This window comes from Equus asinus, chromosome 12, assembly GCF_041296235.1.
Source record: "Equus asinus isolate D_3611 breed Donkey chromosome 12, EquAss-T2T_v2, whole genome shotgun sequence".
Classification (NCBI taxonomy): Eukaryota; Metazoa; Chordata; class Mammalia; order Perissodactyla; family Equidae; genus Equus; species Equus asinus.
In genome coordinates this window covers 21,748,755-21,773,024 of record NC_091801.1, presented here as the reverse complement: position 1 = coordinate 21,773,024, position 24,270 = coordinate 21,748,755, and the positions used below count along the sequence as shown (strand labels likewise).

Sequence of the window (24,270 nt, the reverse complement as noted above, 5' to 3'; positions counted from 1 at the left end):
AAAACATATTAGAAAAAACTGGATAACTAAGAAAAAATATATTACATAGGGAAAAGTTACAATTGTTTAGACAAATTAGAACTGTTTTTAGCCCTTAACTTTTTGAGGATTATTTTTCCTCTCAGCCATCCCGTTCTGCTTTATTGACCCCACCGAGATTTTAGACGTTCATTATTCCATTATTTAAATATTGTCTACTCTCAGAAATTTTAAAGTGGGAAGAAACTGTCAGCACTGATTATGGGAACATTTGATTCCAGAGATCTGAACCCACGAAAGGAACAAAAGCTAGAAATGCAGCCAAATAAAAATGAAAAGGAGGCTCTAAAGATAGAAAAGGAGGTGTTTTCAGGATTTTTTTAAACCTTGTTTTCTCCAGAATAAAATGTTCCTCTGAATGAGCCCAGCAATAGTGACATAAAGGCCTTCAGCCACCAGTGATTCTGAAGAGATAGTAATTAAAAAGTTATAAAAACTTCAAAAGGGATTTCAGTAAAGCCAAACTGTAGTCATAACCAAGCAGCCATTCCATCCAATTACTGAGCTGCTGATGAAGATTAACTGAAGGGTTAAGAGGGTATCTATTAAAGGAAAATAGCACCATCTGTGTGGCTTTGAAAGAGCTGAGTAATTTTAAAGAGAATGCAAAAGGCACTATTAAAGATGAAGGCTAAAGTAAGAAAGGGGAAGAAAACCTTACTTTCCCAATATGAGAAAATCAAAGCTAAAAAGTGCATGTATGTTGAGGGGGTAGGATGGGGGCAGCAGGTATGGTGTAGGCGTCTTTATACAGGTGGTACAAGTCTTGCACTAACAGAGAAGAGAGAAGCCACCGTAGTAGATGCTTGTATCAAAGCACCCTGTTGGGACACTATAGCCACGTTCTGCCTCCCCCAACAATCCAAGACAAGATACTAAAGACAGTCCATGGGATCCTTACAGAATAACTAGAATAAGCATATCACCGCATCCAAAGGAATAACAGTGAAAACATTAGGAGAAAGTCAATTTGTGCACTTTGCACAGAGAGGATATATTATCTACAAAGAATCCCATGGAGTGACTTGAAATACCAAGAAAAAAGAGAGAGTGAGATCTCCCCTCAGGGTTTGTGCTACTGTGGGGAAAAATGAGTAGAGAATAAACACAATGCCAGTCAAAAACTAAGCAAATGATGATCGAGATTGTCACATGTACATCGGGCAGGTCACGTGCCCCTGACCGACTTGTGGACTATTCGACGGCCAGCCCTGGAGACAGGGAAAGCCAGCGACCCCATGTGACACTTAACCCAACAAATTCTGCCTCCATTGGGCTTTATTTTCTTTCTTGGACCATGTCTTTATACAAAGAAGCTTACCTTTCTAGAATAAAAAATGCTCATAGAAGATGAAACCACAGGCTTCAAAAGGTAGCCACCTAATCCATTTCCCCTCCTCCAAACTAGCTTCTCTTTCCAAATGTGAGAGAATCAAACTAGACACAAGTTCAATGCCAGTTCCCTGAGGAGAGACACTCTTCTGGGGAATAGGGGTCATAGAAAGTTGGAATTCTCACAAATCATTGTTATTCTATTCTAAACAAAGCTTCCGAAATTTCAAAAATCAATAGTTGATGGGAATCTGTCATCAGAGTAAGGTAAATGTGTAACTATTATCAATAACAGCCTGCTGTTTGCTGCGTGCTTTCTGTGCCAGCACTCCATGGCCATGACCTCATCCAGGGCAACCACACCCAGTGGGTCATTGTCCTCATCTTATGGATGAGCACGGTGCAATTTTTCCCAACTCACACAGCCTGTAAGAAGTGGAACTAATATTTGATCCAGATATTTCAGGTACCAAAGTCCCTGTGCTTTCAAACATGCACTGGTGCCTTTCTTTCTAACAAGGATAACAACTAAATTCTTCATAAATAGGTAAAGAAAGAGACATTGGTCACTCAGTAGATTAAAACCAGAACATTCATATTTAAATACTGAATGAGAATATAAATTACTTGTACAACATGGAGAAAAATAATGGGCTAGCCCACTAAAATTTAAAGGATATGGGGAGTCATATGTAATGTAACACACCCAATGATCTTGCTCCAGACCAATTGTCGTGTTTTAGCACAGAACACTCGATATGTGAAGCTTATCACTAGAGTAACAGAATCATTCAAATACTACAAAACTGTGAAAAGACAACCCCTCACCTCACCCCCCCTCCAAAAGCTGTGTTTAATTTTAATAGCTTCAACATTCTGTATAGCTATACAATGAAATTAGAAGAATTCACCATTATTAAATTCTGGCTCCATAAAATGTAAGAGAATATAAGACAAAATGTTTTTAAAAGCAAAAATATAACTTTCCTTATTTTCACAAAACTAGGCTTAGCATTTCTTCCCCATGGTAGGCACCTCCAGGAAAACTCGGCCATTTTGGTGATTTCTCAGCCACATCAGCTGTCAGCGCAGGGATGGCTGTCCTCGTCCCAGCACTGATTCTGAGGTCAAGGTTGGTGTGGTGGCCTGGCTGTGAGGGATAGAGCTGGGCATCCATGTCTTTTCCTGCCCTTCCTACTGGCATCACGGAGCTGTGCAGTGGTCCCACTGCAGCCTCCGTTGTCAAGCGTGTCTCACCCTGGGCTGTCAGCACTCCATGTGCAAGCTACTGTGGGGCCTGGGAGCCTAGACCAACTTCCTGACCACAGTAACCAGTGTTTCTCTTCTGTCTTCTGTATCTCACACAAGTGTCTCTTGTAGCCAGCCCTAACTCAGCACCATCTACAGAAGAGAATTCAGGAAACATAGTTCCAGCTTAGATAAATTGACACATCACAAAATCGCTACGATGTTTACTAATAAAACTAAGGCATTACTCTTTTGAATGTATCTCATGGACTCTAAATGCCATAGCAATTTAATATCCATAATTATCCATTTTAAAATTATGTAAACAAGCTTTAATTAACAGTTGAAATTTTAACTCATTCCATTTTCTTTTCTGACTCGTAACTTCCACTTCACCCATATTCTTGGGGGTACCAGCCCTATAGTGTAGTGGTTAAGTTTGGCACACTTTGCTCCAGTGCCTGGATTCACAGGTTCAGATCCTGGGTGCAGACCTAGACTACTCATCAGCCATGTGGCAGCCACCCACATACAAAACAGAGGAAGATCAGCACAGGTGTTAGCTCAGGGCTACTCTTCATCAAGCCAAAAAAAGGAGAGGAAGATTGGCAACAGATGTTAATTCAGGGCAAATCTTCCTCAGCAAAAAAAAGAAAAAAAGAAGAAGAAGTTTTTTCTTAGTCTATCATACATTTCCACATTGAAAAGTTGTTTGTGGATTAAAATCTCATTCTCAATGTTATCTTTTAATGAATAAAAGTTCTTAATTTGTATAGTTCAGTTATCAGTCATAAATTAGGAAATTTCATGGTTTGTTCCTCTTGAAGATTGTGTAGGGGAGGAAGAGAATTCCTCTACCCATTCTAGGTCCTTCTGGCTGGTCTATGAATTAAACTGACATGAGAGAGAATAACAGGAGAAAAATCAAACAAAGCTTTATAACATGTCTACATTGGAGAAACCCAGGAAAACTGGGTAACTCACTAAAACGGCCAAGCTGCCAGCTTAAACAGCATCTTCAGCTACAGACAAAGGAGAGTGTTGGGGGTAGTGGTTTGGGATTTCAAAAGGGAGGAAGGCAATTTACATGGAAAAGAAGAAGCAAATGTTTGGTAGATAAGAGTGGGCTTAGCCAGGACCCTCACAGTCTGTTAATACCCAGTTGTCTGTGGTGATGGCCTGTCTTGGAGACAGGCCTTTTATCTTAAATTCTTACAGGCAGTTACGGGGAAGGTCAAAGTTTCTTTCAGAGTCTTTTGTTCTTAAAAATAATCAAGGCAAAGGCAAAGAGACACATTTTGGGGGGGCCAATTCTGATTCCCCACAATTGTCTCAGCTAATCTTTTCCACATATATTTTAGAATTAGCATTTTGATTAAACTCCTGAAATTTTTCTTGAGATTGCTTTAATCCATAGATTAATTGATCCACAGGTCAATGGGTATCTTTGTAATATTGAGTTTCACAATACACGGATGTTACATATGTCTTTCATTTCCTTAAAACATCTTTAATTTCTCTCATTATATTTTATTGTATTCAATGTAGAGGACATACAAATGTCTTTAGATTTATTCCTATGAACAAAAATTTAATTTTTTCCTGTGACTAGATTTTAAGTGTTAAGGTTCTTCTTTGGATGGGGTTAAAATTATGATTATTGGCTGCTAACATGAATGAGCAAAGATAAATGTGTTACAAATATTGATGATAAATCCTAAGCATAAAATGGAATAATTGTTGGAAGGGTAGCACTTAATGAAATGGACAAAGTGGTTTTGCTTCATTTATTTCATGTATTCACGGATGAATGTTAGTTATTGGTAGAATGCAATAGGCTACCTCAGGTACTTTCAATATTTGGTGCTAGTGTTATATTTATAGAAATTTTGTTCACAAAAAAATACAAGAATGGGAGGAAATCGATTAATGTCACTCAATTATTCTAATTCCTTCCTTATCCAAATATTCTTCAAGGCATACCTTGTCCCAGGCACTGTTTTAGGTGTTAAGGATACAGCAGTGAACAAAATTAGACGAAAATGTTTGTCTCATAAAGCTCTAATTGTAGTAGAGGAGTCAGACATCAAATAAGATTTTTTAAAATAAAATATATAATATAGCATGATAAATAGTGATAAGTACAAAAGAGAAAAAATAAAGCAAGGAAGAGGTAGGACAAGTGGGAAAGAGTAAAATTATAAATAAAGTGGCTGAGATATATGTCAAAAGGTACATAGTCATCTATTATCAAAAATTATTTTTAAGATACTACAGCTGATAAATCAGTTAGTTCTCTTTCAATTACTTTGGAAGCAAAAATCAGAAACCACCCACTTTGTCATTAGTTGCTATTACTTTATCATCAGAGGAAATTAAACCTGCTGTTTTGTTTAATGTCCTGGAGGGTTCACCCCACCCCCCCCCCCCCCAGGCGGATGCACCAAGGTAAGATTCCAGGTGGCTGAGATAAATGCCTTTCAGTAGAGTGGAAAGAAGATAATTGCAGAAGAGGATGAGGGAACCAAGAGCCAGAATGGCCACAGGTACCTTCTCAGGGCGCATAAATTTTGGAATTAAGGCTGTTGGAATTGACACCTTAAACTACACATGCCTACACACCATTTGGAAAGTCCTCACATACGCCCTGGTGCATGCATTTCCCAGCTGAAGACTAATTGTCTCTTACTGCCTCCCTTCTTAATTCCCTGCATGAGAGGAACTGGGAGTCCCAGATAGACCTAGCGTTGCTTCCAGCCCCTCCAGACTCTCCCACTGACAACTCTCAGTGTTTTCCAGACCAAATTGCTGTCAGGGACAATTGATCTATACTAGTTCTCCATGTCAGCCCTTGAGACTGAGAGGGACAAGAGAGAAGTAGAAGAGTCCATTTTGCATGGCTGTTACCAGGCAGGAAGAGGTAAAAATGTTGGAAAACTCTGATCTGGACCACACAGTCTGTAGGACTGTGGACGCTGCTCTTCTGGCTGGAGCTGACTTATTCTTGAGCATCTCATTGTGCCCACGTGCTTCCTTTCCTCAGTTTCACATGCCTCCTGAAGGGCGGAAGAGATTTTATACTTCTTCCATCATCAAGAGAACAATGATGAATAGTCATAAAGCTTGCACTTGGGTGTCATCTGCCTGCTTGAACAGCTCTTAAGGTTCATAAAATTATTTGGGGCAGGCAGCAGAACAGCCCTAACCACCCACTCTGGGCATTTGCAGTGTTTCAGGACACTGTCGGTTCACTGTGCCAGGCAACCCGTCATGGCACCCCTGTGGCCACTTGATGTGCTGTGAGCAGCCCAAATGTGGCATATGTTTGGTACAGCAGGTCATGGCCTGTGAAAGCTCAGATTCTTCAGACGGGAAGGAGATGGCAGCAGATCAGTGATGCTGCAGACTAGCTCGTTCCCTAGTAACGCAGGCAGGGCTTAGCTGCCAGCCACCTCTGAAATAACCGGTCTCTCCTAAAAGCCTTCATTATCTGTGGGGTGCTGCGAAATCCTCTCCGCGGTCTTTTAAAGGCCTCTGCATGAACTCAGTTGATGTCGAGCCCCTCCCACAGCTTTTCTGTTATGAATTCATATCATAGGATGAGTAAATCACAATCTAACGGCCCCGATATTTGAGTTCTTTAAGGCCTGAGCAACACTTCCTTAAGACATTAGTGTTGGCAACTGGTAAAATAAATGCTTATTAAGACAGTATAACAACTGCGTGGCAGAAACAATGCTGGACCAGGAGGCAAGTTCAGAATAAATATGTGTTTCGTCCCCGTCTTCCTGAGTCTTCTCACTTCTCTGGGTTAAATGCAATATTACAGGGGCTCAATGTTTCTCAATTCAGTGACACGGCAGCATGCACCACAGCTGGATCAGAAACAAAACGCCTACATTCTAGTCATTTGGTGAATATATTTGACCTGGGACATAAATGATAGCTTGAGCGCTCCCTGGAAATGGCATGTGTAGCTTTAGGTGTATAAAATCAATTAGGTTTGCAATGTCTGAGTGAGGAACTGAGTCAGGAGCACTGAATTATCTATTAGAATTTTCGTTTAGGATCGAAAGTTTCCTGTAGTCAAATAGAAAAGTTGCAATTGCTTGTGTGGCTTTTACAAGCGGAAAACAAGTCTGTATTTGTACAGTTGGATGTTGCTTTAAATCTAGAGTAGCTGTGTGATTCCTTCAGGTCGGTGAGAATGCTTGTCATGAATTTGCAGTGGCTGGAGCGAGTAACGGCAAAGATATTCAGTTACAAGTAGCATGATTCCTTCCCAGAAGTTGCTTGGCTGTGCTGTTGGCACAGGAAACACATTTGAAAGAACTGCAAATAACAGGGTTTCCTGGCTGCAGGCTCTGAGGGCTCTTCTATAGTAACACCTTAGTTTCTGAGAATGGGGGAAGAGAGCCATGCTCTGCGTAACTGGCTTTTCTGGACAGCTGATGCCAGCTCTTAATTGTACTGATTTCTTGCTCTGCATTTCAGGACTTTAATAAGCAGAGCATATGGAATTCAATTTAGTTGTCCTGCAGGTACCCAGCAAGCCGTTCCCCCACCCCGCACCAAGCTTCCCTGTCTTCCCCATCTCTTCCATGGGCACTCTTCTGCCAAAGATCCTTAATGGTGTTCTCACTGTAATAACTACAGATTTTGTGAATATTTTCTTTCTAATCATCCTTTTCTAATACCTCTGAAAACCTATTCATGCCTCTTCTATGACTTCAGGTGTTCCATTGAAATTCATCCCCTTATTTCTACTGAAGAAATTCCTTAATTCAGCATCCTCTCTTCTCAAATCTTTCTCATTAAAGTGAATTTTGGAATGCATAGTTGCTTTCCTTTCTTAACAGTGGAATATAGCTACCGTTCTGCAAACTTCATCAGAAGCCGAAAGTCTTTCCTACTGAGTTATTTTCAAGTCTTTTGTTACCTTCTTAAAAATTTTCATTTTTTTAAAAGCATTTGACATCATTGAGAAAAAAACATGATTTCAGAATCTATAAACTTGCCCTCTATTTACACTTAAATTTACCCCTTTCCTTGAACTATCTTCCCAGTCTGGTAAATGGAAAGTTGGTATATACATAAAAACTATTTTTTTTTATATGGAAACATCATCATCTTGTGGATTTGTAGGCTTTTGTTGCCAAAAAGCCACATTGTTGTTTTCCATCTATGAAGGATTCTTCACATTTTCAGTTTCTTAATTAACCTATTTTTCAATGATTCCTTCTTAGTAACTTTTTTTGTAGTCTTGTCTAGTTATGGAAGCTTGATAATTTAAGTTTTACCCATATGTGATATTTTATTTTTAGAGGTTTGCAAAGTTTACATCACACTAGACTTCTAATATGCAGAGAAAGTGGAGTTCATTTGTACTGCCTTCTACCGGGGTGACCTTATGTCTTGGTTTGTTGAAATGGTCTCTTTTTACACAAGTGGCCCTGGATCCTATCTGATTTAGACTTCGTCTTAAATTTTTAAATAATAATGAAATTTTATTATTAATAGTTGTATTAGGGTAATCTAAGATGGGTAAACTGATAGCACTTTAATTTCCTGTCATAGTCTTCTCAAGGTGTGTGAGATGCAAGTGCATTGAGTAGATTTCTCCTTTTAACACGTGGTAAACTCTGTAAGAAAACCAACGCCACCACCGTCTCCCCAGACCTTTAAGGACACAGTGTAACTAGCACCTTCCTTTCAAGGACGCGTGCAGGTCAATCGATATTCAAAAAGCTAGGTGCTTGGACAGAGATGGTAGAGATGACTAACTCCTTCCACGTGAGGTGGAGGTGGGGCAAGTGCTGGAAGCTGTAGCTCCTGCCAGCAGCCCTGTGCACGGGTCCACGGCTGGTGGATGGGGTCCCTGGAGAGCACCTGCAAGTGTGGGAGATAGGCTGCCTCCAGCAGTGGAAGAAGAGTTTCCCAAAGAGCTAAAATACCAGTGTTGTATGAATTCATCAAAAGCTTTCAGCAAAAAACCAATTAATTTATTTTCAAGTATGGTTTGATTTTTTTTAATCCAATTCATAGAATCAAAGTAAAACTTTTAGATATTCATTCTTTCCAAGATAAAACTTCTGATATTACTTAAAGTGCTGTGGTAATTCAATGAGGTAAATATTCATGGTAAAATTATTTGTTTCGTGGTAATAATACAAATTTTGGTGAAGCACAGTATTGTGGTTTAAAAAAGTGTAGTATTCTTATAAAATTAAGAAATTTGTAAAGCAGAGATGTGTTTGGAATTTAGATGCACAGGTAGTTTATAATTGCCTCCTAATAAAGTTTCAGTGATTTACCAGTGAACATAGAAACTCTAGTTTTCAAAATGTATACACACACACACACACATTAGGGCAAATAAACTAGGATATTTTTCTGCCTTTTGGATATTATGAATAATGCTGTTCTAAACATTTGTGTACAAGTTTTGTGTAGAGACATATGTTTTAATTTCTCTTGAGTATATACCTAGGAGTGGAGGTACTGGGTCCTATGGTGACTCTACGTGTAACCATTTTAGGACCTGCCTGACTGTTTTCCAAAGTGGCTGCACCATATTACATTCCCACCAGCAGTGTATGAGGGTTCCAATTTCTCCACATCCTCACCTACATTTGTTAGTATCCGATTTTTTGATTCTAGGTATCTTAGTGGGTGTAAAGTAGTATCTCATCGTGGTTTTGATTTACATTTTCCTGAGAATATTTTTGTAATAAAGTTGATGCTGAAAACGAAAAGAACTTCAGGATGACAGAATACATTTTCTCTCTTTGCTTCTCCTCATCAGTCAGAGTCAGCAACATTTCGTCCTTTAAAGAGCTACTTTGTAAATCAGTCTGTTTCCTACAATGGTTGTGAGCATTTTTACAAATGAGTCTTCCACATTTCAGTTGCATTGCATTCAAGATCACTTGAAAAATTTAAATCAAATCACTCAGCAAATGAAGTACTCCCAAAAATTACCTTTGGAGGCATTTAGTAAATGGCAATAATTGAAAGCTTATAAAAAGGAGGACATTGAAATTTATGCTCACAAAAGCAAGAGAACTGGACAAATTAAAAAATGAGAGCTCAAATGTTATACAAGATTTAATTTTCAATTTTATAATTTCCTTTTGAAATATCTCAACTTGAGAAAAGACTCTTTTGATGGAGCTCCTGTTTTTAATTGGAAAAATTTATATTCTGCGCCAGAAGGAAGAGAATTTGATTTGAGAAGATCTAAAGATTTTGCAGCACTTATATTTGGTGAAAAGAATCATGAATAGATACAATTTATGTTTTGCGTCTTATAAAATTTCTGGCAAAGAAAGATGCACTGAATGGAGGTAAAATAAAAGTGCTTGGGAAAGTATGTGGGCTAAACTGCGTTACACGTATCGTCTCTCTAGCCGCCTTGTTTGGTGTTTACTAGCACCTGTATAGAGAATATTTCCATAGTTAAAAATACTATGATTTACAGAGTTATTAAGGTACCAACAATTTCAAACTTACTAGCCATAGAAAGAAATTTTGAATAAGATTGTAAACAAATTTATGAAAATAATAAAACCATATTGAAATATATATATAAAAAGTATATTCTTCCAAGAAAACACCAGTGATATGGTGTATTTGAGACAGACAGCTAAGGAGCAAATTCACAGCAGTACATGAATTAATCCCAAAAATAATGATTCTGTTAATATCTTTAATGTTCAAATCATCAATATAAACAAGTTTTCTTTTTATTTTGCTTTAATGAAAACAGATATATGCTATCTATATTGTTATACATAATTTTATTTTGAATATAATTTTCCAATTGAATCATTTTATTCACAAATGCATATATTTATAATTTTATTTTTAACATTTCTTTTAGCTCCCAAAAGTTCCGTGTAAATGATATGGTCATTCAACTTTTAATCAATGTGATCTTCCTTCTAAATTCATACCTATTGGTGAGCAGGGTGAGAGAGTGGATATCTGATTAAATATCTAATCTGGTAAAAACTTAGTCCAATATAACTAAATGGTCCCTTTAAGTGCTACTCATTCTCTCTGAGAAAATCTTTTCAGCATCTCAGATTGACTCCCCTCTCAATGCTTCTCTCTGAAGGTAGTGTCCAGGTAACTTATGTGACTTGGTAGGAAAAGGATGGGCTTCAGGCTCCTCTGGTCTCCAGGGGGATTACTTGGAGATGGCCCTTGCCACCTGGCTGTTGTGTACCCCACAGCATTCCAAATCTCAAGTCTGCACAGTGATCTGGTGAAGCTTTGACTGACCCAGCCTGACTGGAGCGCCTCCAGTGGAGGGAAAAGGCTAGAGCAGGTCAGAGATTGACAAGAGTGGCTAGAGCTGCAGTAGGTCAAGGCTTCAATAGATCTTCTAGGCTACTTCTTCTTTCTCTAAATCACGGTTCACTGAAACGCCTGTCTTGAGCTGAGGATATGATATAATATTTGAATGCTGTGTACCTAAACACACACAGACGCGCACACACATACACACTCACTGAGAGTTCAGCATCCCTATTTGCCCATGTACCTGTTAATGTTAGAGTCCTATAGTATAACCAAAACTTGGTATAAAGCAATTAATATTTTAAATGGACTGAAATAACAGCAAATGAAGAACAAGAAAAAGGAACTAGTGTTAGCCGTGGACATTAGGATTGAGGCTTTGATCAAAACAAAAAGAAATAGGGGCCGGCCCAGTGGTGCAGTGGTTAAGTTTGCATGTTCCACTTCCGTGGCCCAGGGTTCACCGGTTTGGATCCTGGGTGCAGACATGGCACCGCTTGGCAAGCCATGCTGTGGCAGACATCCCACATATAAAGGAGAGGAAGATGGGCACAGATGTTAGCTCAGGGCTGGTCTTCTGCAGCAAAAAGAGGAAGATTGGCGGCAGATGTTAGCTCAGGGCTGATCTTCCTCAAAAACGAAGAAAAAAAAAACAAAACAAAAAGAAACTAGAAAGAATATTACCAATAATAGTAAGTCTATACAGACTGTGAGACAGGTACCATACTACCAAAGAGGAGATGAAACCTTCTCTGCAGAGGCAGATGCTTCTTTGTCAGGGATGGGTTGAGGACAGAAGGCATGGACATAGACTACGTGACTTCTCAAAGATCTTTCTAATGGTGCAATAAATATTCTTAAGGAAAAAAATGGATTCTGGCAACAAGAAGAGAAGGTAAATCTTTTGAGATATGAGGGAAAGGGCATATCAGTATGCCTAAGGACAAACACATTATCTAAAATCTAATGTTATTTAATTTTACTAGTTCATTTCTCATGAAAGCCAATAACAACTATAATTTTTCAGTCCCTAAGATCCCAAGTTTTTTGTGTATTTTTAAAATTTCCCCATTTTTTGATCATTGATAATATTTTTAGCAGTCCTTTATGTTAAATACACAGTTTGCCATTACAGATATTTGTGTGAACTATTTTTACACATTCCTTTTTAAACACCTAGCATTATGTGTGTTTCTGTATTCACATTTATTCACATTGGGCTCTGTTATATTTCCAGTTGATTTCATAGGTGGACTTGATGCACACTCCTACTACCAGGATCATGTTGAGTTAAAGCCTGTTAATCTGTAAGTAAAGGTGTGATGAGATGGAAAATATTAATCCTTCTAACTTGGCCCAAACTAACCAAACCTGAAACAATTTGGACCGACTACTACTAATCATTGGTTTAATTTTCCACTCATATTTAAACCACACCTTTCACATGTAACCCAACATCATCATTAATATTACTCATTCCAGAAAGGATTTGAAGTAGGTCACATGCTTTATGTTTCTAAAATAATATCCTTATTTTGTTTTTCTGATCAATAGTTGACTGCCAAATTGGAAAGAAAAATTTAAAAAGATGATTTAGTCTACAGAAGAGAGGCTAAATATGTGTCTTGGAGCCAGCATAGCAGAGGGAAAAGGGGAGAAAGATTAGAATCCAGGCTCTACCTGCATGGTCTCAGAGGTCTTCCTTGACATCTCTGAGACTTGGTTCTCTCACCCATAGGTGAAAGAGGGAGGATGGGTTCGATGGAATAGGCTTTGTATATACCATATATATATATATATATATATATATATATATATATGTAAAGTTGCCTATGCTTGTGCCAGGTACTCAGATATGTGACTAACTGTCCCAAGAGGACACAGAAGGAAGTCAACAGCTACAATAAAAAACACCTCAAACTGGACAGATTTCAATTGAGTGTATGGAAGGAATTATGGTTACCTGATTGATAAAATACTAGAAAATAAATGTAGTGACTCTTTTCCTAGAAAACTGTAAGTAGCAAATAGACAACTGTGTAAAATCATAACTATCATGTGCTAAGCACCTTGCATATATTATCTCGCTTACTCTTCATGAAAATACTGTAACGTACTAATCAATAGTCCACTTTATGAATAAGGAAACTGAAGTTCATGGAGATTAGGCAACTGTCCCAAAGTCCCTCCAGGAGTAAGTGGTGGAGCTGGGGTCTTTCCTGGATGATAAACGGCCCCCGTGATGTTGTGGACTTGCTCAGATGACCTTCCGACTCTTTCAGCCCAATGCTCTGTAATTCCGTAGTGCTGGTGGAAATGATGTAAAACAGTCACTGGTATAAAAAATACATGTGAAAGGCTTCCTCTGCTGCCTCTTTGCCACAGTGGCTCCTGCCCAAATCTACAGCCCCCACCCAGCACTGGCTCCACCACCTCCCCAGGCTGAATTAATTTTATTCTGGAAGAATACTCTAAAGGAAACATAGCTCACAGGCTACACAAATCAGCACTGTGTCTGTCACATGATAGATGTTTAAATATGTGTTGGTTTCTTAAAGCAAATCCAATTTGGAAAAACATTCACCCCATATAGCACTCAGGGACCAAGCGGTCACCGTCTCCTTACTCACGCCAGTGAGAGCTTGTAAATGATGTGCTCTAAAAGTTGATACTTGTGGATTTGGGGAATTTGGCAGGGATTGTGACAATAATAAAGGTGATCAGTGCACTGGAAGTGAGAAAACAACTCAAACAATGCCTAATGGTGACTTGGAGAGTCTTATATATGTTCTGTGATAAGAGGATGATGAATGATTTCTTTCACCTCCACTGTGAAAAAATAACTCAGCAGAGAAATTGCAATATGAAAAATGTTAGTCAGAAGTAAGAAAGATCTATTAGAGGTGATTAAAAACTGCAATTGAGGGGCCGGCCCAGTGGTGTAGTGGTTAAGTTCTTGTGCTCCGCTTTGGCGCCCTGGGGTTCTTGGGCTTGGATCCTGGGTGCAGAGCTACACACTTCTCATAAAGCCATGCTGTGGCAGCATCCCACATATGAAACAGAGGAAGGTTGGCACAGGTGTTACCTCAGCAGCATCTCCCTCAAGCAGAAAAGAGGAAGATAGGCAATAGATGTTAGCTCAGGGCCAGTCTTCCTCACCAAAAAAACCCCACAAAAAACTCTCAATTGATTAATTTTGATAATGGAATCTCCTTTCTTGAATGATACACAGGTATCCGTGTACTTCAAAAGGGTGTTCTGTGGCATGGCCCAGAGGCAAATGACTTCCATCTCTGTGAATCGGGAACACACAAAAAGTCCTCGCAAGATTACCTAACAGGCTTTGCTCAACTCCACTACCTCCTCAAAGGGTTTTCTCAATTGCTCAGTGCACTGCTGAGCTCTCAGACCTTTTTAGCTGAATGTAGCATAAACTACAGGCTGCAGAAAGCAGGAAAACAAGTTCCCGCTTTGACGGATTATGTATATTATGATGTCAGATGAATATAGAAAGCCTTTCAACCATGAAGGGAGCAGAAATCTGAAAGATCAAACTAAACCTGGTTTAAAATCATTGTGCATGAAACCATGTAAAAGGTCAGTATGCGTGCTCCCCACAGGTATGCGAATATTGCAGCAGCGTTTATCCATCCGGTCAACACCAGTCAGCCTGCTCGATTTCTTTTAATCAGGCCTTTATGTTGGGCTCCATTGTACCCAGCCCTGTGAGGCCCTATCACCACCCAGCAACAGGGTGCAGGAAAAGCCAATCTTCTGTACGAAATTGTTAGAGAGGGGAGCGAATGCTGGCTTTTAACTCTCGTTAAGTCTCTAATCTCCATGGAGTACAAAGCCAGGTTTTATGAGGAAGCCACTTTATTAAGGGGATCAGGAGAATCTTTAGCACATTCCCAGGCATACGTGTCAACTCTAGATGAGTAGTTACAGACAGTCTATTCACAGGCAACTCTGCAGACCGTACAGGAAACCTTCATTCTTGTGTTTGCGTCCTTGCTCATAATCGTAAAGTGTACCTTTCCAAGGGTCACAGGCAAATTGTGTGTGAATATGTGTATTGGGAGTGATGTGATGGGGGTGAGGCAATTGACAATTAGATTTGATCTTTCCTGCTCTGTCTCTCTTTGAAGTAATAATATCAAACTACCAAGGCCCACCGATTAAATACATTGGTTTAGTTCCATTTATAACTGTTTGTTGATTACTTACAATGTGTGTGCTAGGCCCTGTGCTGGGTGCTGGAGATACAAAGATGAGTAATACTTGAGCTTTGACCTCCAGTGGCTAATGACCTAGGAGAGGAGACCTACATAGAAATAAGTAGATACAAGTCAGTTTTTTGCAGAAGGGGGAGCAATTCCTTCTCACTTGGGGAAAGAACACTCCACTGAGAAGTAAGGGCTGAGCTGACTTTGGGAAAACAATGAGGAGTTTATCAAAAGCAGCAGAAGAAAGCCGGTGTTCCTTGCATGGAATCTAATTTGCTTGGCCATTCTGCAGAAGATAAAGTTGAAATTTGTGACTATCCAATCTGGCGTTTGCTGTAGTTCTCACATAAGATGAGCAAACCTATGAGGAAGCAGATGTTTAAGCAGAGCAGGGATCTTGGTGGCTCCTGGGGGGGATGCTCCAAGATCCTCAGCAGCCATTGCTCCACCACTTAAAAGATGTCACTCTTTATGCTTAAAGCTATAGAGATGCTTTCAGTGGTTGTCGTCTGGATCTGGTTTGGGGATATGTGACACACAGGTCAGGGGTAGCCTGGGCTGGGGTCCATTGTCTTGCCACGGCCACCAATGAGGGGGTCGTAACTCTCAACATAAGTACAACCTAGGCCTCCGTGAGGATCTCCTCCATCACTACTACTACACATTGATGCCACCTTTCACAAGGAGAAGAGCGAGGGTTGCCCTTGTCTTTAGAGCACAGAACCACGTGGTCGGCGGTGGCTTTGAAGAAGAGACCTACACAGCGGCTTGTCTTGGAGGCAGCAGTAACCCCAAGGGGAGAAGTCTAGCTAAATCAGGTTTACCTCTCAGGAAGAAAAGTAGCTTGGCATGAAGCCATGAAAGAGATGCAGAATATCAGGCAACATCATAGGGAGCAACTAAATTACTTTAAAGTTTGTCAAAATCATCAAAATGGTCAGCAACTGGGTAGTGGGAAAATTAAGCTCTATGTGGCAGTACTTCTTTGCATAAAAATAATTAGACCAAGGCAGTTTCTCAAAGAAAGACAGCAGTGGAATTTCAGAGCTGAGTTCCACAATAGAAGCACGGAGATCTTGATGGATATTAAAAATTTCCATGAGGAAGACGCCACATGACTGCAGTTAAGAACGACTTGATGAAAAAGCCTTCTCCCGTCACTTTTAGCTACTTTTTCCAAGATTTCCCAATGAGAACTTGACTTTTCCCTGCATCTTGACTTGTCTGATTGCCTTTGCTGGAGGCTAATTTTTCTTCACAAAAGTTGTTACGTGCTATATGGCCACTGCTGATTGAGTGTCTGCTATTGCAACTAAGTACCAGAAGACAGATGAGGCTAACTCCCGTCTAGGGCTGGCAGGGCTGTCAGCTCCCACCATGCCTCTACTGCCCGTCCTCTGCCTCTAACAGGCCAGACTCACAGGAAATCTACCTCTGATGATCAGATGATCTGCTGGATAGCTTCAGAGGTGGTCGCGTCCATCTGTTCTTTCCTAAGAACTGCTGTTTTGTATCAGTATCCCTATAAGTTAATGCCAGGCCATTTTGCATGTACAGTATCTAGATTAAAAATCAGCTAGGACAAATCAGGTGGGTGTATATGTGTGTCAGAGGTGGGGAAGTGAGAATGATGTGCTTTCAAATCCTGATTTAATAACCACTGGTGATGTATTAGTAAACTGCAGCTGGAGGGACCTGGAGTCTACAACCTCCATTTATCCCATCATTCCTATCATTTTATTAGTCTTTAAGTGCTTGGTGAAAAAATGGAGCTCTCTGTCTTTATCCTGTTTTCATTTGTCCTTGATTGCCTTTCACACTTTCATATTTGTCTCTCTCTGCTGTCTGTCACCTGTGGCATGCAGAGTAAAGTGTCTGTGATCTGCTCACAGAGATAGCTGGCTGACTTTCCCCACTACTAAGCGTGGAGTTCTGTTGCCTGAGGGCTTCCATCAGTCCCTGGAAATGGTGGGCACTTACAGAGGCGTTAACCCTCCCGGGCTATCTCAAGAGTCCAGAGTGCCACAACCGTGATGCTCTCAACACCCTCTTAGTTGTTCCAAAGGAAAGATGGCCTTCCCTGCATACCTGCCTTACTTAGCACAAAGGTGGCAGCACTTAGAGCTCATTGTTCTTCCTAGCTTTGGCACACTTTCCCTTTGTCACTGGCACTAATAATTTTTTGATCCATCATAGGAAGTGGTTATACCATTTTAGGGATTATGCAAAAACACATCCTAATATACAGCCTTTTGACTAAGTAGCAATGAAATGGCTGTGTTTAAATGGCTCACGCAGTTCAGACTCGTCACTATACTTGTCAGTTCATGCACTACTGTCCTTGCTAGGAAAGAATGATGCCACCAACAATGCAGCCAGCCACACACAAGGGGGTCTGCTGTGACCTTTGGTCAATCATCTGCCCAGTGCCTCACTGGGGACATGGAGACCTTCTCATTTGACATGTGACCTCACACACTGCCCCCAGAACTTTGTGGATCCTGGTTCTCCTGTTTCCTCATGAAGCACATGAAGCTTTTTCCAAAATGAGAAAGCCTGTATCTGAATGGCACTCTCCAGGGGCGCTGTCAATTCCTGTCCTTCCCAGAACTCTCAGGATTCTTCTCAGTACTTGTCATAGAAGTCAATGGCAAGAAAATAGATTTATGTAGTGGTGTGGAGATATGCAGCAAAATTAACCTGCCCAAAATTGATCAATGTTAAGTAAAAAAACTTCATTTTGCCCTGTTTTCAAGAGAAAGTATCCTCTGATTTTAAAATAAAGGCAATGAACATAAACCAAATTTTATGTTAAACATATATTTTTTCATTTTGTATTTACATAAAAAAATATTTATAATCCCCATAGTGTGACAGATTCTGGGGAAAAACAAGACACAAGAAAGAATATGCCAAACACAGAGAAAAGTACAAACACACACATACACAGAAGTGATACAGAGAGACTTAAAAGCAATAGAAAAAGAGACAATGATAAGCCTATCAGGAGACACACTTTGAAATAACATCACCATCTTATCATCTGATTTCATTCTGCCTTGAGGGTGCGTACCCTCAGATAACTGCTAACATATCTACAATATCTGCCAAAAAAAGAAAAAAAGAAGGAAAAAGAAATGATCTTAAGGATCTCAACACTCAAACTCTCCTACCCAGACTCATGGATCCAGCATAACATCATTAAGAGTGACAGCTAGACGTTACGCGTCTCCAGACGGGAAGCAATAAGAAGACACAGCACCGCCTATGACGTATCTTGCCACAAAGTCAAGCCTGATCTTGAACTGCAAGTGTAGAAAATACATGAATAATAGAATAAGTTTAATCTCACCACAAGGCAGCAATCAGCTAAATCCCAGAATGTGGGATATAGTGTAGGGAAAATGAGAAAAAGGAGGGGAGGGGACTGTAACTAATTAAAAGAGATTTAAGAGACATGCTAGTCAAATATGATGCGTGGACCTTGTTTGGGTTCTTGTTGACAAGCCGACTGTAATGAGATGTTTTAGGTAACTGGGGAAGTGTGAATATGGACTGGATAGTAAATGATATTAAGAAATTGTTTCCTATTTTAATAGGTATGCTAATGAATAGGTAAAAAAAGAAAAATGCATATCAGTTAAGCAGAGTTTCTCAACCTCAGCACTGTTAACACTGGACTAGATAATTCTTTGTAGTCGGGGCTATCCTGTACATTTTGGGATATTTAGCAGTGACCTTGGCCTCCAGCTACTAGAAGCCAGTAGCACACACACCACCCCCGTCAAATTGTAACAACCAATCGATAAATGTCCCGGGGTTAAGAATCACTGAGTTAGAGAATCATAGAGATGTGTTGATAAATGACATGACATGGTGCCTAGGATTTGCTTTTAAATACTCTAGCCAAAAAAAGTTGTGGTGGGTAAATGAAACTTGATAACATAATTTTTACTTTAGTTGAAGCTGGATTGTGAGTATGTAGGAATTCATAATACCATTTTCTCTACTTCTGTGCATATTTGATTTTTAAAAACCAATCTGTCAATAAAACCTAAGGCAGGGATGCCAATAGGCTGTCCTTTCAATGCCTCCTCTCGCAGTGGCTTCACTGTCTTCTTGGAAAACTCTGTGCAGACATATTTCCCAATGCCTGAAGTAGCTCTCCAGAATTCCTACTGGCGTCATAGGAACAGGCTTAGCCTCCTTCACTGCTTTACCAATCCTTGTTGCTAAAGCCCCAAAGCAGAAAATAGTAGCTATAAGCAGAGCTGACATTAAAGATAAATGTAGTGAATACCTAAAAGTTCCCCCAAACCCCGGCCAATACTATCACTAACAAAGAAAGAAAACACCCTTCTCTCCTACTGTATCCCCATTCTAGAAGAGAGTCACCTATTAGATGGATGAATGAACTTCAGAACCTTCTATCTCCCTTCTAACTAAAAGGGTGTATCAAACTATGAAAATTCCACCATTATAATCTCATCCCTTTATTTTCCGTTTAAATCCTTGTTAAACAAGAGTGAGGTAAAAGGGGCACACATTTGGGCTATGTCTTCCAGAATGTGTAGAAATGGAAGAGTGGAGGAAATGTGATCGGAAGATAGGGAGTGAACTGGAGGACTCCAGCTCCTGAGGCGCGCAGGAGGGAACAGAATTTACAGGAGAAGGGTGGGTACCAGAAGGTGAAACTGGAAAGCTGGAGGATTTTCCAGCTATTTCAAATTATGACTAAAAAGTCCATTCCAAGCCATAGAATTACTGAACTGAGTTAATGGGAGAGGGTTGCTGGATGGAGATATAAAATAAGTGTAAAACACAGTCTCTACTGGTATGTTGCTTATAATTTAGTTGAAGGGAGAAAACTTACATACTTGAGGAAACAATCAGAGCACAGCTTATTGTGAGGCTGAGTGCCATTAGCCCCACATGGGGTTCAGCTGATAGTATATGAGTTGCTATTAGCAGGATGAGAAAGAAATATAACTAAGGTAGAATTAGAAGGCTTCATGGACGAGAAGAAATTTCAACTGAACCTCAAACATGAGTAAGATTTGGATCAGCTGAGACTTTTCAAATGAGAGAAACTGTGAGAGCAAAAGTATTCGACAAATATTTATTAAGTGACAACTACGTAGCAGACACTGTGTTGAGATTGATATTGTGCAAAGGAAGATGCAGAAGCCAGAACCCTCACCTTCCAAAGGTTTACTGCCTAGTATAGGATCAGGAATATATAGGGTCTTTGTCAAATGTGTAGAGACAGGAGTGATTGGAGATGGGAGTGTATATTCCAGGAAAACAGAACCAATAGATGTGTGTGTGTATATACATATATATATATATACACACACACATCTATTCATATATCTACACAGACACAGACACACACAAACACACACACACATATATATATACGAGAGATTTGAAGATATTGGCTCCTGTGATTATTGGGGCTGGCAAGTCTGAAATCTGCGGGGAAAGCTGGCAGGCTGAAGACTCAGGGAAGAGTTGTTGTTGCACTCTTGAGTTCGAAACCATCCTGGAGGCAGAATTCCTTCTTCCTCTCAGGAGACCTCGGTCTTTGCTCTTAAGGCCTTAGACTGATTGAATATGACCCACCCACATTATGGAGAGAAATTGCTTTACTCAAGGTCTATTGATTTAAATTTTAGTCTCACATAAAAAATACCTTCACAGAAACATTTATACTGGCAGTTGACCAAATACCTGGGAACTATGGTCTAGCCAAGTTGACACATGAAATTAACCCTCACAGGTTGGGATTTGTGTAAGGGACATTATTTGATGGTTAGGTGGTATGAAAGCCAGACCAGGATGATTCTTGAGCAGTCAACCAACAGAATGCTATAGGAAAATTGGGCTAGGGATGTATCTAGTAATTTGCAGGCACAATATTACCCTGTCATCTTTACCCCAAGACAACCAAAGGCAATACCTCTAAATCTTTCATCAATTGCTATGTGGTTGGCACTTCTCTCCCAGGAAACTGGTCCTATCCTCTGATGTTTATACCTGATTGGCATGCCCTAATCTGAAAGTCAGGAAGCCCAAATTGTTGGCTTTCTTATTGCTACAATCATGTACACAGACAGTACAAGGCACACCCAAAAGCTATTTTGCATTTTGAAAAACTTCGATGATTAGAAAGGAAATTTGGTTTTCAATTTTGAAGTTCTTTAAACAATTTATATTTTCTGTTTTAGGTCGAAATAAGTAAGGGCATTGACTCTGCAATGCGGCTGCTGAACTTGACCTAGGAAGCAAAGCACCACTGACAGTACCTGTCTGCATCCACACGTCTCACTTTCTCCCGAAGGAGGGACTGCGCCTGCCGGCTTTCCCACGAATCACGGGGTTCCTCGGCCACAGCCTGTGTATCATTAGCATTGTTCTCTAGATGAGCTGTAGGTGCCTGGGTGGGTATTTTTTTAGTCATTTTCTTCTTATATGAATACTTGTAAATTGTAAAAAAAAAAAAATCGTTTTTAATTTTTTAACAATATTTAATGTGAGGCATGCAAAATGAAAAAATTCTGTGAAAACCTGCTACAGTCAATGCTAAGAGAAATACTGGTGTGTATAGTTGAGGTTTCAAGCGAGTTTTGCTGACCGCTGCAATTATCTTGGGCCTGATGGAGTCTGCAGTAGTAGACGTTACATGGAGTTACAAGACATGAAGTCAGATGCTGTGACAGCTGATAAAGGGGTGCAAATAGTGGCTCTGGCTCTCAGACTGAGTATGGATCATTCTTTCAACACCACAAGTCAGAACATGGCATCCTCCCTTGTTCTCGACTTACCAAAACCCAGAATAATATTATGGCAATCTAAATTTTCGGAATCATGCGTTATATCTTCTTCTTCCTGTGTTCTGAAAAACATATGCCATGGGCAAACGGAAGAGTGAAATGATCAGTAGAACACCTTTCCCCTTTGAAGGGAATTTGGGTATTTCTGAGGTTCCTATTTTCTACGCTTTATCTTAGTCCTGTCATTGGTGTCAGACCTAAACATACAGCTTGAGGGTTGTGGGACAGAAATCACACTCATGAATCTGCAATCAGAGATGCTGCTCTTAGGATATTCAAAAGGAGCATTAACATGGTGTAGAATTCTCCATAATTACTTCTGAAAAAGACATTTACATTTGTTCCACATCAACTTTTCTTTCTCCAAACCCCATCCCAATAACCAAGAAAATAATATGGGAAACATAATTTTCTACAGAAAAAGGGACTGTTGCAAACACATCACAGTTTTTTCCATTCACGTCTTTCAATGACTATTTCCCATATCAAAATAAGTTTTGCTCACTTTGTGCAACAACCAAGGTGAGGCCTCCTGCAGGCCACAAAATTGTGTACATGCATACTCTTTAATCCAGAAGTTGTTAACTTGGCTCATACATCCCTAAGAAGTCAGCCTATGAACCATCTAAAATTGTATGTACATTTTTGTGTGCATGTAGAGGCATGTTCTTCTTCTTGTTTGGAGTTCGTATGTTTCATGAGAGTCTGTTAAGAGTCAGAACTTAGGCAACAAGGCTGGCTGGTTCCTCCCACTTCATGACAACCACTGTGGCCTTTCTGGAAGCCTATTTGCCCCTTCACTCAGCTGACACCCATCGCTTTTTATTCTACTGAATAAATTCAAAATGAAGAGAAACTAGCAGGGAACTTGGAGATGGTCAAATCCCAGTTGCCATTGCACAGCTGAGGGAGCTGAAGCCCAGGGAATTTGGCGGACATGCCCAGATCCCGCATGTATGCAGCAGGGCGAGAGCTGTGGCCGAAGGAGGGAGAACTTGGAGGGCAAAAGGTGGGTTTGGGTCCCAGGTCCACCACTGTGACCTTGGACAGTGTTGGACATCTGAGCTCTGAAGTTTTTCTCATCTGTAAAGTGGAACTATAATCCCTACCTCCCAAGGGTGAAATGAGGATTAGATGAAAATGTAAAAAATACTCTGTAAGCTGCGAAGCGCTCCACAATTGAAGGGGCAGTCATTATTGCAATGTTGAAACAATAAGTTGGGTCTTATCTGGAGCTCTTGCCACACACCCCAGCGCTGTGAAAAGCCCATGGAAACACCAAACTCTTGAAGTTTTCTAAAAAGTGGCTTGAAAAAATTGCCCATGTTTAAGTGGTTAGAAATAATGCAGACTAAAAATCACACTTCTTAATTAAAAAATAACTTTTATATTCAAATTTCAAGACAAGTACATTTTATTGTTATGGAGAAAGCTAACAGAACATCAAAAATGTAGAAATCAGGGGCTGGCCCCGTGGCCGAGTGGTTAACTTCACGCGCTCTGCTCCAGGCAACCCAGTGTTTCGTTGGTTCGAATCCTGGGCGCGGACATGGCACTGCTCGTCAGACCACGCTGAGGCGGCGTCCCACATGCCACATCTGGAAGGACCCACAACGAAGAATATACAACTGTGTACCGGGGGGGCTTTGGGGAGAAAAAGGAAAAAAATAAAATCTTTAAAAAAAAAATGTAGAAATCAGTAACACAGAAGGATAAAATTAATATTTAAATATTTTAAATTGCCATTATCCCCTACACACGCACAGACAAAACACAGTTAATATTTCAAAAAATTGTACCATGCAGCATTTTGTTGCTGTTTTATTTTCATGTGAATTTTTTACATACCTCTAAGATGCCCTGCAGAGTCTAGATATTGTCTAACTGCAGACTATGGATTTGAGGAAGAAATTCTTATATTAGTGATTTTTCTATGGATATTCAGTATAGGCAACTACTTAATATGGTATGTGTGTTAGTTTTTAATCTTTCTTCCTTTAAATAATTGTTATAACTATTTCAATCCCCAATCCCAGCAATCTGTAATGATAATTCTAAAGTTCCAGAAGATTTGCCAGTCGTCAGACCCAAGTTACATAGACCTCCCACAACCTCTCCTTCCCACTTTTCTTCTCCCTTCCTCTCCTCTTCCTGGCTACTCTTTGGAGGTTCTGCTTCCTTAGGACAAAGAGATGAAAAGAAGTGTAGACTCGTGCAGTAGCTCTCAGCAGTGACCCTTTTCATCCGGGTGATTCCGAGGCTGTGCTGCCACAGTGCTGCTCCTC

General features: G+C 40.0%; 1 protein-coding gene across 2 annotated transcripts in view; it reads left to right on the top strand.

Annotated features, from left to right (window-relative positions):
* NKAIN3 (sodium/potassium transporting ATPase interacting 3) overlaps positions 1-23,639 on the top strand; it is a 600,276-nt gene extending 576,637 nt beyond the window's left edge. The window contains exons 6-7 of one of the 2 annotated variants that reach the window (XM_044780225.2): positions 12,161-12,230; positions 21,380-23,639. In XM_044780225.2, the coding sequence (XP_044636160.1) occupies positions 12,161-12,230; positions 21,380-21,389 (80 nt within the window). In that variant the 3' untranslated portion in view covers positions 21,390-23,639. The remainder of the gene's footprint in view (positions 1-12,160; positions 12,231-21,379) is intronic. The other variant, XM_070481183.1, reaches the window with a different exon arrangement.
* The last annotated feature ends 631 nt before the right edge of the window (positions 23,640-24,270 follow it).